Source organism: Rhodamnia argentea, chromosome 1 (genome assembly GCF_020921035.1).
Source record: "Rhodamnia argentea isolate NSW1041297 chromosome 1, ASM2092103v1, whole genome shotgun sequence".
Classification (NCBI taxonomy): domain Eukaryota; kingdom Viridiplantae; phylum Streptophyta; class Magnoliopsida; order Myrtales; family Myrtaceae; genus Rhodamnia; species Rhodamnia argentea.
In genome coordinates, this window is record NC_063150.1 from 7,731,899 (window position 1) to 7,747,984 (window position 16,086).

The 16,086-nt window shown below is 39.5% G+C and overlaps 2 protein-coding genes across 8 annotated transcripts; one reads left to right on the top strand and one right to left on the bottom strand.

The window, feature by feature from the left end:
- Positions 1-217: 217 nt before the first annotated feature.
- LOC115728692 (E3 ubiquitin-protein ligase SP1) lies at positions 218-8,333 on the bottom strand. Of its 7 annotated transcripts, none has more exons than XM_048281080.1 (12): positions 7,966-8,333; positions 7,719-7,771; positions 6,875-6,999; positions 6,686-6,781; positions 6,319-6,456; positions 6,123-6,188; positions 3,879-3,991; positions 3,790-3,798; positions 3,688-3,692; positions 1,753-1,796; positions 1,569-1,671; positions 218-980 (listed from the first exon to the last, which is right to left on the bottom strand). In XM_048281080.1, the coding sequence occupies exons 1-12, from the start codon at positions 8,037-8,039 to the stop codon at positions 937-939; spliced, it is 870 nt and encodes a 289-aa protein (XP_048137037.1). In that variant the 5' UTR covers positions 8,040-8,333; the 3' UTR covers positions 218-936. The 7 variants fall into 7 exon arrangements, with proteins under 7 accessions (XP_048137037.1, XP_048137033.1, XP_030514913.1 ...); XM_048281076.1 differs by having other exon boundaries at positions 1,569-1,677; XM_030659053.2 differs by having other exon boundaries at positions 3,688-3,798; positions 7,966-8,332.
- Positions 8,334-10,220: 1,887 nt separating this feature from the next.
- LOC115728695 (elongation factor Tu, mitochondrial) lies at positions 10,221-14,459 on the top strand. The gene is made up of 12 exons (XM_030659058.2): positions 10,221-10,508; positions 11,499-11,574; positions 11,697-11,789; positions 11,918-11,992; positions 12,224-12,328; positions 12,407-12,497; positions 12,589-12,794; positions 13,091-13,174; positions 13,303-13,368; positions 13,446-13,508; positions 13,791-14,031; positions 14,138-14,459. The coding sequence occupies exons 1-12, from the start codon at positions 10,327-10,329 to the stop codon at positions 14,206-14,208; spliced, it is 1,353 nt and encodes a 450-aa protein (XP_030514918.1). The 5' UTR covers positions 10,221-10,326; the 3' UTR covers positions 14,209-14,459.
- The last annotated feature ends 1,627 nt before the right edge of the window (positions 14,460-16,086 follow it).

Consider the following 16,086-nt stretch of genomic DNA (forward strand, 5'->3'; position numbering starts at 1 on the left):
ATAAGACTATCAGCAAAAGTGCAGGCTTTTCCCGTAATTCCCAGTGATTTGACGGTTTAGGATCAAATTCCCACTTCCATTAGCTATCCAGAAAAAGTAGAAAGGGAATCTAATAAAAGCATTCTAATACAGCAAACTTGGGCTTGGCCGGACGTGTCGCTCCCGCTTTGGACATAAAAAGTCTCAGCAATTTACTACAAAATGCGCAGTCGAAAGAAGTCCAAAGCGATTCCGATAACAATGACAAGCAAAAAAGAGAAATTCTGTCAGTTGGCACCAGGGGCGCCATCAAATTTTAACAAACTACTAGTGGTCTCTATTTTGTCCGACGCTACCGGAGGCATCCAACTCAGAATCAGTGGAATAAATAGCTGAGTAGCTTAAACCTTGCAAAAGCAACATTTTGCAGGTGCAACTCTTTCATAAGGAATGCATTCATTCAGGTTCACTGCTGACAATGTCTAACAACAAGGGCCGTGTTAAGCTATAGCCCATGAAGAGCCGCCAGAATGATAAAATTGCCAGATGATAAGCAAATTATAGACGATGGAACAGATGATCCCAAAAGGGTAGAAGCAACAGGGACCCGCATGATTGCTGCTGGTGACCGCGTCAAATAGACAAGGACAAGCAACAACTCACCTTGAACCTACAATATTGGAGGCTAACAATAGACTTATTGTACAGAAACATTATGTGGGAGTCGCCGTGACATCCAAGAAGTTGGCCTTTTAACCACGAGCATAAATGCAAGAATCGTGTAGAATGAAATTTTTTTACATGGCAAGATGACAAGCGATGCGGCCAGAACGGAATTTAGCCTTCTGAGCCTTGATTACGTCTGAATTTATGAGATCCAAACTGCAATACAATTACTTCAATGGCGGAAAGTCTTCACAGCTTGCTCAATCCGCCGCCGACAAAGTGGACAATTTGTCAAGTGCGATGAGCATGTTGTACAGCAACACATATGCCCACATCTGTTGAAGAAATGCATATAGCATGCCAAGCACAAGTTAAGAAGTCATCCAGAAGCAGTAAAGATAAAACCCCTTAGAAGGTTTGATTATACTCCAATATGCGCTAGGGGAGAGATGCTTGTTTTTTTTGGTCATGGATAAAAGTTATACGCCTCCAGTTGGGGTTTATTTCATTTATGTTTTTGACAGATACCACGACAGGGATTTATAATGTTGAGTATCCATTTATCCAATTAAGAAGGTGCAATTGCCAAACAGCATTTTGCCAATTAGAACCCACGCCCCAGAAAGCTTAAGCATCGGAGGCCGAAACTTACAACACAAAAGTTGGCAGATTAAAGCGGACCATAGGTATACACCCTTTTTTTTTTTTCTTGAGACCATAGGTGTATTCTAAAGCTACTAAATGTTACAAGAAGAGTACACAGGTATGTGCATGCTATCTTGCTAATTATGTGCACTGCAAAGCCTGCACATGGAAATTAACCTTCTATTGCCTAAAGGTCATTCCAATATGGGACAAAATACAAATGCACTATCGACAGATTACTCTAATAACATCTATCCAATAAAGAAAAGATTGCTTACGGGACAAAGACGGAATTGTACTCCTGCTCAAGGCATATGACACAAAGATCTGGCATTGAACGGTCTCTCTTGGCACTGTCTGGCGCATTCTTGGTCTTTTCATCTGTTCCTGAGAAAGAATCATAACCATCAGTACATGAACAGATCATATGTTTTAAGTAACAATTATGTAACACAAAGTTACCTTCAGTATCCTGTCCTGATCTCCTAGCAGCAGCTGCAAGAACCCTGCATGGAGAGGACTTAACCAACATTATGCAGAAAGAGAACAATAACCAAGATATGCTACTGATAACCAATCAGTCTCCAGAAGGAAAAGCACCTGATTTATTACCAATAGAAAACAAAAAAAAAAAAAATCTGAAGTATGACTAGGAAAGAAATCGAGAAAACAAATAAGAGGAAAGACATTCAGAAGAAGCAGAAGAGGCATTTGAGAACCAACCAGAGACCACCCAGCAAAGATAGCAATTTGAGCTAGGTAACATAAAAAGGTCAAATATCTGAATATCAATCAGCATGAGGAAGAAACATTAAACTAGCAATTGTCTTGAAAGACAACTTCTTGATTTCATATTAATCAGAAGGGTCCTGTCATCCACAACCGGATTTTATACAACGACAATTGTGTAAGCTGACAACATGAATGTAAGCCACATTATCGTCCTATTTGACAGAAGCACTCAAAAAACAAATCAAGACCGGAAAGTTGATACTGTCCTCGTCCTCAAACAACAAAGAAATGATCATGTGAGAACCTAACTTTATCTACTGCTGTTTTACCGGTGTGTCTTTCCCCGATAATTAATTGCGGCAAAATGAATTGCATCACCTCACAGTGCTCGACTCTGGTTGCTCGACAAAGGTGTGTTTGACTCCAACACTCACAGCTGCCCGGAAACTTGACAGAAATTTTGATAGTCAATGATGTTCTGATGTTCGTAATCGAAGATGAGTCACACAACGGAAGACATTCACGGTAGAGGTTGTTAGGGTTTTAAAAGGACCAAACTGGTATATCTCGCTAAAGACAAATGATGACGAACACTGAAAACAAATGGGATGAGCTCGTCAGAGACAAATACGGAGGATGAGCTCATGGCCAGGACTGCTTGCGACGATGATGACGGAAGGCGGATAGAGACGAAGAAGAACAATGGCCCACAAGAGAGAAATTGTAGCAGACAGAGGAAGGTCATACGGTGGTGACTGGTGGCGGCGAGCATAGGAGAATGCACAACTCTCCAGATCTGGATGACCTGGGTCGGCGACAAGCTCCTCCTGATGACGAGAAATAATAACGAAGAGAGAAGACAGCAAGGGACAAAGCTCGAGTCCTTGCCAGAGAAGAAGATTATGATGCGTTACTGAAGATGGGCTCAAAAAAATAACAGTGAGTGACTGAGTATAGCTTGAAACAGAGAACACGATAGCTGGCTTGATGGAGAAGACGACAAAAGCCCTTCTGTTTTTTCTTATTACTAGCAGCAAGAAAAAACAGCTGTGTTTTGGCATTCTAGGGTCTTTATTTGGGTCCTCTCTCTTGATGACTAATAATATATAGATGTTCGGCAGAGAGCAAGAGAAATTCAGAGGTACATCTTTACCAAGTAGATTAATGAAAGGGTACATAAGATCGCTCGATTTATAGGGCAGGAGAGATACTAACAAAATCCTAATTTCCTTACTCATGACTACCTATTAGCTCCTGACTAATATCCATTATATACTTCAACAGAACACATGTAGTTAAGAAGAATATAAGTCGAAAAGAAGAGGAAGCAATAAAGAACATCTTCAAATAAAACTTTGATGTTGACAAATAGAATGCAAGTGTGAAGAGAAGGAAATAGCTAAATATATCTCCAGCCAAAAGTCCAGTTTAAAACAAAATAAAATTGGTCTACGATTTTGTGAGCTGCAAAAAATAGCCATCCCATGTTAGTCACTGGCACAGAACTTATGGCTGGCAGTTATTATCCGTATATGGCAGATTCATGTTATGTCCAGTCCACCAAATACTTCAGGGCATCTAGACAAATGAAGAAAAAGCAACAACTGATAATTTCGACAAACCAGTGCCTTCCATTTCTAAAAGTACAAGCTTCACTAGATATACCTTCGCTGCAGTTCCCAGCGTCGCTTTCTATCCATGATGTATTGGATAGCTCGTTTTGTAATCAAACAAATGCCGAATACTGTAAACCCTACGGAAGCATACCTATACCACCTGTTCAAACTCCTAGTCAGCATGCATTTGAAAGAACGAGAGAAATTTAAGATGCCGCAGCTGTTCACTGAAATAATTACCTAGCCCATTTGCCAAGATTTGAAATCAGCTGGTCAATAGTTTTTGGAGATACATAAAAGGGCCCTTTGTATGGTCTCTGGATCCGCACCGTCCCAATATCATCTTTGACGGCCTGACTTCAAGCAAAGAAGCAAACATGGTAAATTCACAGAAGAAACGATATCAAACGGATGAAGAGTGAGAAATGCCTCGACAAAGTAGATAACTTGACTCTTGTACTCCGTAATTATTTGCATCTGTACAGGTTGCACCCCCTGGTGCTCTTCAATGAAGCTACCCCAGTTCATCGATATATATACAGGACTTTCGTTTTTGTTTGATAGGTAAGTATAGAATTTGAAGTACTGGATTTACAACTTGAAGCATTCAGGAGCACCGTACTAACTCACTTAAGACAACCTAAACTCATAAAAGCGTTGCCATACTATACATGATGACTACACCAGATGCAGTGACTTAATTCTTCAGACGCTTAAAATGCTCATACAGAGAAATGTAGCGATATTTTTCTAGTGTGTTAGTAATTTCTCGGTTGCTACATTAGTTTGCACTTTTTTAATTATTAGCTTTAGCTATTGAGTTCAAGCCTCCCCATCGGAGGGGGTTCAAATGTAAGTTACCTTCACTACATAACTGATTAGAAATTAATTTAGAGAGGTTAAAATATAAGTTACCTTCACTGCACAGCTGATTAGCAATTAATTTAGAGAAAAGCCAGTGGTTGGTTATTAGCTAAGTAACACATATCTTCCCAAAAATCTACGAGGGTCATATTTCAATAAACTGCGGACTTTCCTAGTAAGTGACTATTTTTATCCTAATGATGGTACAAGCAATAGACAGTAACATCCCTTCCTAAGGAGGAGACAGGAAGATGTACATTGATTCTTTCAAAGCTGCCCTCTCCACAAATTGAATGATTGGGCTTAGTATGAAATTATGATTAGTCAGACTCAGTCAGAAATCAGCTTTGAGAAGAAAATTCATGCAGCCCAGTTCTTTTGGAGTAGCAACAAATTTACACAATCAGCGGCCATTGCTCTCCACCATATTCATTTTGTAGATAGGTTTATCTTCTTTGCGAGAATAATGCACTATATTGACCACCATAGGCTCTAACTCCCAAATAAGTTCAATAAATCAAACGTGGCATTACTCTGCAGTTAGCTCCGTAAAATGCTCATAAAATCATGTGCCCCTAAGTCTGAGAGATTGATGTCTTTGTAATGGGAGATAAAATCAGCATTATCAACTGAACAATAACGTGAAGAGATTGACGTCTTTCCTAGTAAGTGACTATTTTTATCCTAATGATGGTACAATCAATAGACAGTAACATCCCTTTCTAAGGAGGAGACAGGAGGATGTACATTGATTCTATCAAAGCTGCCCACTCCACAAATTGAATGATTGGACTTAGTATGAAATTACAATTAGTCAGACTCAGTCAGAAATCAGCTTTGAGAGGAAAATTCATGCAGCCCAGTTCTTTTGGAGTAGCAACAAATTTACAAAATCAGTGGCCATTACTCTCTACCATAGTCATTTTGTAGATAGGTTTATCTTCTTTGCGAGAATAATCCGCTATATTGACCACCATAGGCTCTAACTGCCAAATAATTCAATAAATCAAACGTGGCATTAATCTGCAGTTGGCTCCGTGCAATGCTCATAAAATCATGTGCCCCTAAGTCTGAGAGATTGATGTCTTTGTAATGGGAGATAAAATCAGCATATCAACTGAACAACAACGTGAAGAGCATGCTAGCATAATGTGAGTTATTAACTCACAGTTCATATCTGAGAGTACAAGTTGGTTTTACTACATCATAGGCTTAAGGAGATGTTTTCCTATCATTCGTTCAACATTACAAAATCTTATTCAACAGCAGCCTCCAGTTAAGACACAGCATCCAGTTTCCAGTGAGTACACCCAGCCTCAAGCAGACCCATTGAATTGCAGTTCATCCCAAAGCATTGAAGTTACAACAGAAACGATACTCATGACACTATCCTCAGTCGCTTCATTGATACTCAGCCAGATCCAATATTTCACATTAATAATCACATCATAAGAAATACATAAGGACTACTTGAAAGGCCAAATAAAACTGCATATCAATTGACAACACATTGGTCAATCCATCATCGTCACACAAGTGGCTGTCGAGTTGCCAATGTTTCATTTTTCAGCATATAACAGCACCAGCTCATTAAACTCCATGAGATGGCAGAAAACTTACCTCACCGACAACAGTCAAGGAGGAACCAACAGGAAGAACGCGCTCAATCCTCTTGACTCCAAGCATCTGGAATATAAAAAGAAAAAAAAGAAGGTGAATAGATAAATAAGAGAGAATCAAATGAATCCTCAATAAGCTTGGCTTATAGTCCATCAACAACATATTTGCTGAACAGGAAGCCATGAGACAGACAAACCTTGAGACCCTGAAGATAATCTAATGTTCCTCGTACAAGAGATCGTCCAGACTCTTCAAACACTTCGCTTGCAATGTTTAGTTCAAAACCTGAGGCTCCTCGGGCCCCCACCACATGCACGCGGCCAGTACCATCATCCTATGCATATGCACAAGAAATAATAAAGGCATATATTTAGATCGTCATTTGGACATAGAGCAGAAAGCAAGATGTTCTCAAAGAAAACAAGAGAAGGCTCCAATCTTTCTAGACAAGACCAACTCGTGACCAGTCAGCTATGCAGTCAATATAAGCAAACTTACTTGGACCACCAAATCAAAGTGAACAAGAAAGTTAAGAAAAGCATGAGAGAGCAGCCATTCCTCACCAGGTACCAGGGAACTTCTTTACTCATAGATAGCATCAACGCAGAGTCTTGAATCCAAGAACCAGCATCATTGTGCTTCAAAAAGTGTTGCTCTGCCTGAGAACAAGCCAACAACATTAGTAATCCCATAGGGTAGAGCATAACAAAGCACAAATAAGCAAGTATTAGAATCAAGGGAAAGCTCATTACCGTCTCCTCCACTATCACACCTCGCAGACCACTATACTCACAATTAACTGGCGTGTCAGAGCCCACTCTTCCACAAAGTGTGACAACCAAAGGCAACACCTTAGATTCCTTATCCAAAAGCTGTGCTGTTCCAGGCAAAGGGAATGCATAAAACCATTTTCTGGATAAGTTTAAGTAAACAGGCACCAATTCATTTCAGCTGCTACAAGCAGTTGTACTGTTAAGAAAAAAGGAATTGCACTCAATGTGGAAAATGAGGCGTTTGAATAGTCAGAGCTTGTTTCCTGATTTCTTGATGAAAAATATGTTCAGAGTACTCCAATGAATACAACAGCAGCTACAAGAAGATGGAAAAGTATTTCAAAAGAATATAGGCAGGATGATGGAAGTTTCCCTCCTCCCTTCACGTCATGGCTGACTGAGGGAGGGTGTGCCTCCACAACCCCCAACATAAAAAAAGAACCACCCCACCCCAGGCGGCCAATTCTGCAAGATATGTAACTGTACATTTTTTGTGCCTTGCCCTGTGTCAGGTAAATGCAAAATTCATTTATCTCACCCCCTAAACTGACTTTCTAGGTTCGCCGCTCCTTTAGGCCTCAAAAACTCGCATGAATTTGACAAAAGAGATGGCCATCTCCAAAATGCTGCAGTCGTAAGATTACAAATTTCCAAATTTCTTCGACGGAGTACCACAGCAAGAATGCCGGAAAGCGAACCCAATTCCTTCAATTGGTTCACGGCACATTCATGGCAAGTCATAAACCACTCAGTCCAGGAGAGACAATAAGAACAAGGAGGGAGAAACAGAGATCATTCTCCAAGACCTCGAAAGTGCGCTTACCTAATTCCTTCAATTGGTTCACCCGAAAAACACACTTCAAAGCCTCTGCATCCCTGCGACAAGATTCAAAACCGACACTTATACCAAACCAATGAAAACCCTCAACAGCACATCGACAATTAGTCACGGAACGTCTTTTTTATCGGACTGCCGACCTTAGCTAAACTTGAAATCCATAAAATTCAAACAAAAGCTCAAAATTCCACTCCATCTGAGGTAATTCGGCAGCACGTGAAGTACACATTACCTTCCACTGCTTCTGCCCAGAAGGTACAGAGCAGCTGCGCTCAAGCAACAACTCAGACCACCCCAAGGAATCATGTGGAAGCAATCCCGACCTCTTTCCTAACCATGAAATAAAACGAAGCCGAGGAACCCGAGCAAGATCAACCCGAACAAGCCAGAGAGCTACGACGAGACCTCCTGATTTCGCGGCGATAAGAAGGCGAAACCGGCACAAACGCCCTCGTTGAACGCAAGGGCACGAGATCGCAAAGGAGGAAGAAGAAGAAGAAGAAGAAGAAACGATCGAAGAATTGGGCGGGGAGAGAATCGGATGCGATGAGTGGGAGGTGGGGATGAAGGAACTGTCTGTGTGGAGAGAGAGAGTACCTTGGGAAGCACGGACATGATTCCTTTTCTTTGTTTCATTTCGAAAAAATATTTTTACGAAAATCATCAATTCTATCACTTACAAATATAAATAAATAAATATTTTTTTATCTGAAATATAATTTCAAGCATATAAATAATTATTTTTAATAAAATATTTTTCGAATAATTTATTTTTCAGGAAACAAATGAATCATTAAAAAAAATGAAAAAAGTATTACATTCTTAATTGGCATATAATTTAATTATTCTCATTGTATATTTGAAGCCAGAATTAGGTATATGCAAATTAAGTTTCATGTTAAAAGGGTGGTTCCATTTGAGCGGTTGGTGACTTTTTTGTCTCCTCCGGGTTGCATATTTAATCACTAATTTTCAAGAGATCATAAGACTTAACTTTCGATCTGCTATTACAATTCGGTTTTAGGGACCCTTTCATGATCTTACATGAAATCGATTTTTATGACTTTGGGTTTATGGAAATTAAGAAATGGGGCTTGCACTTTGTCGATCTCTTCAATGCCACAACCGTGAACCTTCTATATATTATAGTGAAAGAGAGCTTATGCATAGTTAATATGTTTTTATAACCTTAGATTGTCTACCGTCTAAGGAACTCGATACGGAAAAAAGACTCTAAACATTGAGATAAGCTCCATCGTCGAGAGGAAAACAGCCCGAATCACCAGTTAAAGCCCCTAAATAACCGATCGGTGATAAAGGAGGCGGGGGTGCATATATAGCTAAGAGGTTTGTCTAGAAGCGACCATCCTTGAAAGAATGCGCGACCACCATCGATCGAGCGCTCTTGCACCGAAGATGAACGGGGCTAAGGCGAAAATGATAGAAGAATTAAATCTTTTAAATATGGACCGAAAGGTCATTGAGTTAGCAAATGAATATTATTAAAGAAAAGATAATCGAGAAACTAATAATTCTGTTTTGAGTATATCGCGATACTATTGTAGATGTGAGCTTATCAACAGGAGTTAATCTTCAATAAGGCACTAGCGCATACCCTAGGGTGATCATCACCACATGCATCTCACATCTCAGCACAATGAAACCGGTAACCCGCCAAGCTATCATATGTCGCCAAACTTCTTGATGCTCTTAATGTTCGTTCTCTACGTTGTTATTTTGCTTGTTTTCCTTTAGTTGACCCATTTTTTTACCACAAATTAATTGTCCGATTGACATGGTTGTATTTACATTCAAATAATGGCAACGTTCCTATCTCGCTTGTGTTAGTTTTACTTACCTAGAGGGAAAAGGCTACTAAATAGGGCTCATACACGTAGTTTTCATATGCAAGACTCGAATTTTACGCAGGAGAACGTGTTAAGAAATATGTTATGGGTTATTATGGACGGCATATTAAGAAAAATATAGAAGCCCGAGAGGCCAAACCAAGAAGGGCAATTCTATTAGAAAAAAGGAAAAATAAATATCGAATATAGTTCTATCGGGTGCATCAAAATTTATTTGGTAATCGTCATATTAAGTATTTCAATGTAACATTTTTTTTTAGCTAAATCTGCATAGATCAGATTTATCAAAATCGTTAATCACATGCAAATCCCGTTTATGTCTTGTAAAAATCAACCTTTGTGATTGCTCGTGACTAATTGACCAAGATCTTATGTAAGTATTTTTTTTTTTCTGGAATTTGATTGTACCTTATGTATTATTCAATTTTAGTTGGAAAAAGAAGGAAAGCAAGAAGTTAGGGCTAATTATCCACCATTAATCAAAAATAAAAAAATTAAACATTAGTACATTATTCAAATTAGAAAATAGCGAGTCGTAAAATCTGGATTAAGTGAAAAATCAATGGCAATACTGTAATTTTCAGGACAAACTTGCTAGATCCCCTCCTTCTCTCTCCTCCTTAAACCCTTCGAAGCAGCAGGCAGAGCAAACGAGAGGCGAGAGCAAGCCCTGAACTAAAACCCCTCGCTGCTCCGCCACACCCACTCTCTCTCCGCCGATTTCAATGGCTGCCGCTGCCCTAAGGCACCGCAATCCGAAGCACCTCTTGCCGCTTCCCTCCCAAATCCATTCTTGCTGCAGGGGACTCGTCGCCGGCCACTCAGTCGCCGAATCCCTCTCCGCCAATGGCCAGCGATCCCGCGTGTCGCTCCCGTGGTGGAGATCCATGGCCACTTTCACTCGGACGTGAGTTTCGCGCTCTCCGATTTGCCGGTTCAGTCGTGTTCTTCCGCATACTGAGTGGAGACGTCGATTTGCTGTGCTTTTTTTCCTTTCTTTCATTTCATCTTCGTCGGCGTTTGTTTGTTTGTTCTGGAGCTTATCCTTCTGGTTTATTCATGGTTTTGTGAGAGTGTACTGTGTTTCTAGCGCGTTAGCTTCTGTTTCAATGGAACTTGAAATTTCTCACCTTGACATTCTGCCAGTGACAGACTGTTCAATAGGATCTTAGCTTAGCCTGGTTGAAAAAGAAGCTTCTTTTGTTTGTTCTTTGCCAGAAGGAGAAAATGAGAGAAAAGGGAAAGGAAAGGATGCTAAACTTAAACTTCTTGTCCTTGCTTAAAGCTCAGGATGATGTTGGGGGACAGAGTGTTTGGTGATTTTGTTTAGCTGAACGAGTACCATATAGGCGAGAATATCGATTTTAGTAGGCTCTTGAAAGTACTGTCTTGAGGTACAAAAGTATATATTTCACTGGGAATAGTGAGCTTGAATGTGTACTGAGGTTTTTGAATAGCAACTAGTGTGCGTGCTGCTATCTTCTTCGAGGGAGAAATATGGCTGATCCTCACAATGAAGACCTATTAATGGCAGTCATATTATTGGGATTTTAGGGTATAAATTTGAATGCGGAGTGGCTTTATTGTCTGCGTGGTGTTTGATCTTCTTTAGCTGGTTCACTTGGAATAAATTGACTTTTCTACCGTGCTTTATCATTATTTTTTGACCTGCTTTTAAATACCTCAGAAATGTAACTCTTCCCCTTCTTAGAAGTAAAATTATTTCCATTACCATATTATCCTTTTTCCTTTTCACTGTCTTAGCTATCAATACAAAAAATGTTCTTTGTAAAGAATTTGCTATGGACATTTTTCAGTAATAAGAAGAAAACATGAGTTGCTAAACATTTTTTGCAGTACAGCTTGAGTTTATGTTTATGATTTTCTTTTACTACAGAAAACCTCATGTAAATGTGGGTACAATTGGCCATGTTGATCATGGGAAAACTACGCTTACTGCTGCTATTACAAAGGTAGGTTTTGGATGGAATTGCTTATGCCATCCTTTTTCACTTTTCTCTTGTGTTTATTTAAATATTGATTTTGAAAGCCTCGAATCATAAAGACCCAAGTTTTTCGACAATGGTGTGTTTAGGTGCTGGCAGAAGAAGGAAAAGCTAAGGCTGTTGCCTTTCATGAAATTGACAAGGCTCCTGAAGAGAAGAAAAGAGGGATTACTATTGCAACAGTAAGATATCAACTGCTTGCTTAGTTGATGGGCATGATTTAAGCTCTTTTATGCATCTTGATTTACTTTGCAGTTTGTTGGTTTATAAACTGCATGTTGTTTAACCTCAATTGGACATGATTTTGCAGGCCCACGTAGAGTATGAGACTGCCAAGCGACACTATGCACATGTCGATTGCCCAGGACATGCTGATTACGTTAAAGTAAGATGGGGAATGGACTGATCTCTTCGGTTGGAATGATTTTGGTTAAGTGTGGGAGCTATAAGAGGTTACATTGTCGGCAAGGATATATCTCATATAAGTGCAATGTGTTGTTGGTTTATGGAGAGCTTGTTTTTGATGTCAATATTGCTGACTATTTGATATATTAATTTATGGATGGGAATTTCGCATGTGCTTTGCACTATTCAACAAGTTGTGTTCATCTCGTAGAACATGATAACTGGAGCTGCTCAAATGGATGGTGGTATTCTTGTTGTATCTGGCCCTGATGGTCCCATGCCTCAGACAAAGGAGCATATTCTATTGGCACGCCAGGTCGGTATTTTGCTTGTAAAAGCTGTATACATATCAAGCAGGTTTTTAATAATAAGCATTTGCTATTGCATTGAGCAGGTTGGGGTGCCGTCTCTTGTGTGTTTCTTAAATAAAGTTGATGCTGTTGATGATCCAGAGCTCTTGGAGCTTGTTGAAATGGAACTTAGGGGTAGGGTGCTTATGGAAATTCTCTTGTTGGATGTCTACTCTTTTCTTTTGTTGAGCTAGTAATGTTTTACATGAACTTCAATTTTTTCCAGAGCTTCTTAGCTTCTACAAGTTCCCTGGGGATGAAATTCCTATCATCCGCGGTTCAGCATTGTCCGCTTTACAGGGGACAAATGAAGACATAGGCAAGAAAGCTATTTTGAAGTTGATGGAGGCTGTTGATGAGTACATCCCTGATCCTGTGCGTCAACTTGATAAACCTTTCCTCATGCCGATTGAAGACGTTTTCTCAATTCAGGTGAAGTAGAAGTTCGCTTGTCATCGACATAATATCATTTGATGTTGCCTTATATCTTTGTGAGAGACTACATTTACAAATATTCTAAACCCAAATCCCCTGCATTAATTATGTTTGTGCACTTTGAACATTTGAAAGAGGATGCTGCTCCTTTCTTTGGCCTATTTAGCTGGCCGTTAATATCACAGTACTTACTCCTTTCCAGCATAGATGCTTTTGGTCTTGAATTCCGTTTACATGCACCGAAAAGGGAAGTGTTATTGTTCGCTAATCTTGCAACTCTGGTTGTGTATCAGGGACGTGGGACTGTTGCAACTGGCCGTGTTGAACAGGGAATTGTTAAAGTTGGTGATGAAGTTGAAATATTGGGTTTGATGCAGGTGAATATCAGAATAAATTTTCTCCTTTTATGTCAGCATGACATATCATGGTGATTGTACTTAGATTGACCTCATCTCATCAGTCAGCAAGAGGAAAGTTTGAGCCTCACACTAAGTTTTTTGTGTAGGGTGTTCCTCTGAAAACTACAGTGACCGGGGTTGAGATGTTTAAGAAGATATTGGATCAGGGACAGGTAAGGTTTCGGTTCTACACAGACCTCCGGAGAACCTTATGCAGCAGTGTTTCTGATACATCCTATCAAACTTGTAGGCTGGTGACAACGTTGGCCTCCTTCTTCGTGGGTTGAAGCGGGATGACATACAGCGTGGTCAGGTAAGTAAGTGGGCTCAAATGTTTAACCTGGAAGTTTTATTGATAAGTGTGTAGTATACGTTCTTGGTATGCTCCGGTGATGGCTATTTATTGTCGCCGCGATTGTGTGTGTCACCTACAGATGGACGATTTAGAAACGATGTCCAGGCCTTTATATTTTGTTCTAAATGTATAGAATTGCTTACGTCAGAGTAGGATATAAACAATCAGATATGATGTTATCGAGGAAAAGTTTTTTTTTTTTTTTTGGGAGAATGTGACTAGTTTCCTCTCTTTGAATAGGTCATTGCGAAACCTGGTACCGTCAAAACTTACAAGAGGTTCGAGGCAGAAATATACGTCCTAACAAAAGATGAAGGTGGACGCCACACTGCCTTCTTTTCAAATTACAGGCCTCAGTTTTACATGAGAACTGCAGATATCACGGGAAAAGTTGAACTACCTGAAGAAGTTAAGATGGTTATGCCCGGAGACAACGTGACGGCAGTTTTCGAGCTTATTTCACCAGTTCCACTTGAAGCAGGTATGTGGAATTCATGTTTAAATTTTGCTGTTCATTGTGATTTTCATTGTAGCTGAGAAACTTGGAATATGATTTCTCAATGAGCTTATTAATCTTTGTTTGACAGGACAAAGATTTGCCTTGAGAGAGGGAGGTAGGACGGTCGGTGCAGGTGTAGTGTCAAAAGTGTTCAGCTGAGCTGAAATTCTCAAAATTTCAATTCGTGAAAAAATCCTGGGTTTTGAGATGCAAAGTTCGGCAACTACTTTCATAGCCTGCAGGTTTACTTCTGATGTTTATGCAGAGGATTATTTGTAGCAATTGGTAGTGGTGTGATAAAGTGAACTAGGAGGAAGCTCAGCTGAAATGTTACTTTGATTGCAAAGCTTAGATTCTTGCACATGATTTTGCTCTTCTAATAATTCATAACTGCATTTGTCCTGTGTAAACAACGTTTTTCTTTGAGCTGTAGCATGGATATATATCTCTCCTCTCCATGGTTACATTCGTTGGTTAGTAGAAATTTGGAGACCCATAGGCAAGTGTGTTGTAGTAATAAATTGCATCCTTCTGGCTTGAAGCTCGTGGTTACTATTCGATTGTTATTATCTCCATGAATAGGGCGAGTGAGCTTGTGGTACTACAGCACAGGGTGCGTGCCGCGATCCCACAGGATTCCAGTTATTCTTATTCCGATAGTCTGTGTGTCATTATTCCCAGGGCTTGACAATCTTACTAATAACTTTTGTGATGATGCACCGGATCCGCCGGAGCCCGATGCAAGGTTCTTATGGGGTGATGTTACGGCCTAAAAATCCATGATTGAACCCAAGATTAAGAGTTTTTGTGTAATTATGTCTGGATGCAATGTTTCTTTCTATAATCCCATATTATTGCACTCCGTGCTTTACTCTCCGAAGCTGAGTATTCTAATCATAAGTATTTCAGGCGATAGAAATTGATTCAGAGGTTCATCATGATCAACGACCTTCAGTGATGGTAATTACATGGGTGAGTTAAATTACCAAATCAAAGTCGCGATAGCAACCGGACAGCAATGAGGATGAGGCCGTCAACAATATCCCACGCCTCTGGCATTGATGGCTTCACGCATAGAGAGAGAGAAAAGAATTCTAGAGAGAGAATTAAGTGAAGCAGAGTTCAAAACAGAGTAAGAGAGAGAGAGAGAGTGAAGTGAAACAGAGTCGGTGGATCTGAACAAAAACAGAGCGTAAGAGAGCGAAGTATACTCGAGTTTGGAAAAACTGAATTTTGAGTGTTCACCTTATCTCATCGAATGATATATATGAATGCCAGGTGGGAACAAAGCATATGGACATGCAACAGAACATTGCAAAAAGCTTCCACGACCAAATTACAAAAATAAAAACACTGCAAAAACTTCTTACTCCACGATATGTAACATGATAATGTGACATGTTAATCATTTTTTCATAAACATCCATCAAGTTAATTTAAGAAAGGTGATCCAGATTCAGAATTACAAAGCCTGTGCATAAGATTACAAGTATCATCCAAATTCATCTCAAATCGGACACATGCATAACATGTGCGAATGAGAGAACTAGGCTAGTGTATTTGTAATAATAAATTGCATGAATCCAACTTGAATATAGTGAAACCGTGTGCTTCACCACATGTACTAGTGCAAATATGTTGATATTGCAACGTAGTGTTCCCGCTGTTTTGATAAGCTTAGTGGATCCTCAAACTATCTTAAATATCCTATGTAACCCTTCTATCGACCAAGCATTTTATGTTGATATGAACTATTAGCTCTACTCTCTTTGTACGTCAGCTAGCCTATCATCCAATTGACTACTATGGACATGATTTAAATAGAATCAAATTCTTCAGATCATCCATATGACTAGTATGTACATGATTTAATTAAAATCAGTCTATTTACCGTTCATGTTGCATGAAAATTGCACGACTATTTTAAAATTTTTATTTCTTTTTTTTTTCCTACATTAAATCGATCCATCATCCATAAAAGTTCACTATCTCAATGAATGCTTGACACAAAAACTCACCTTCTCTTCATCAAATTTT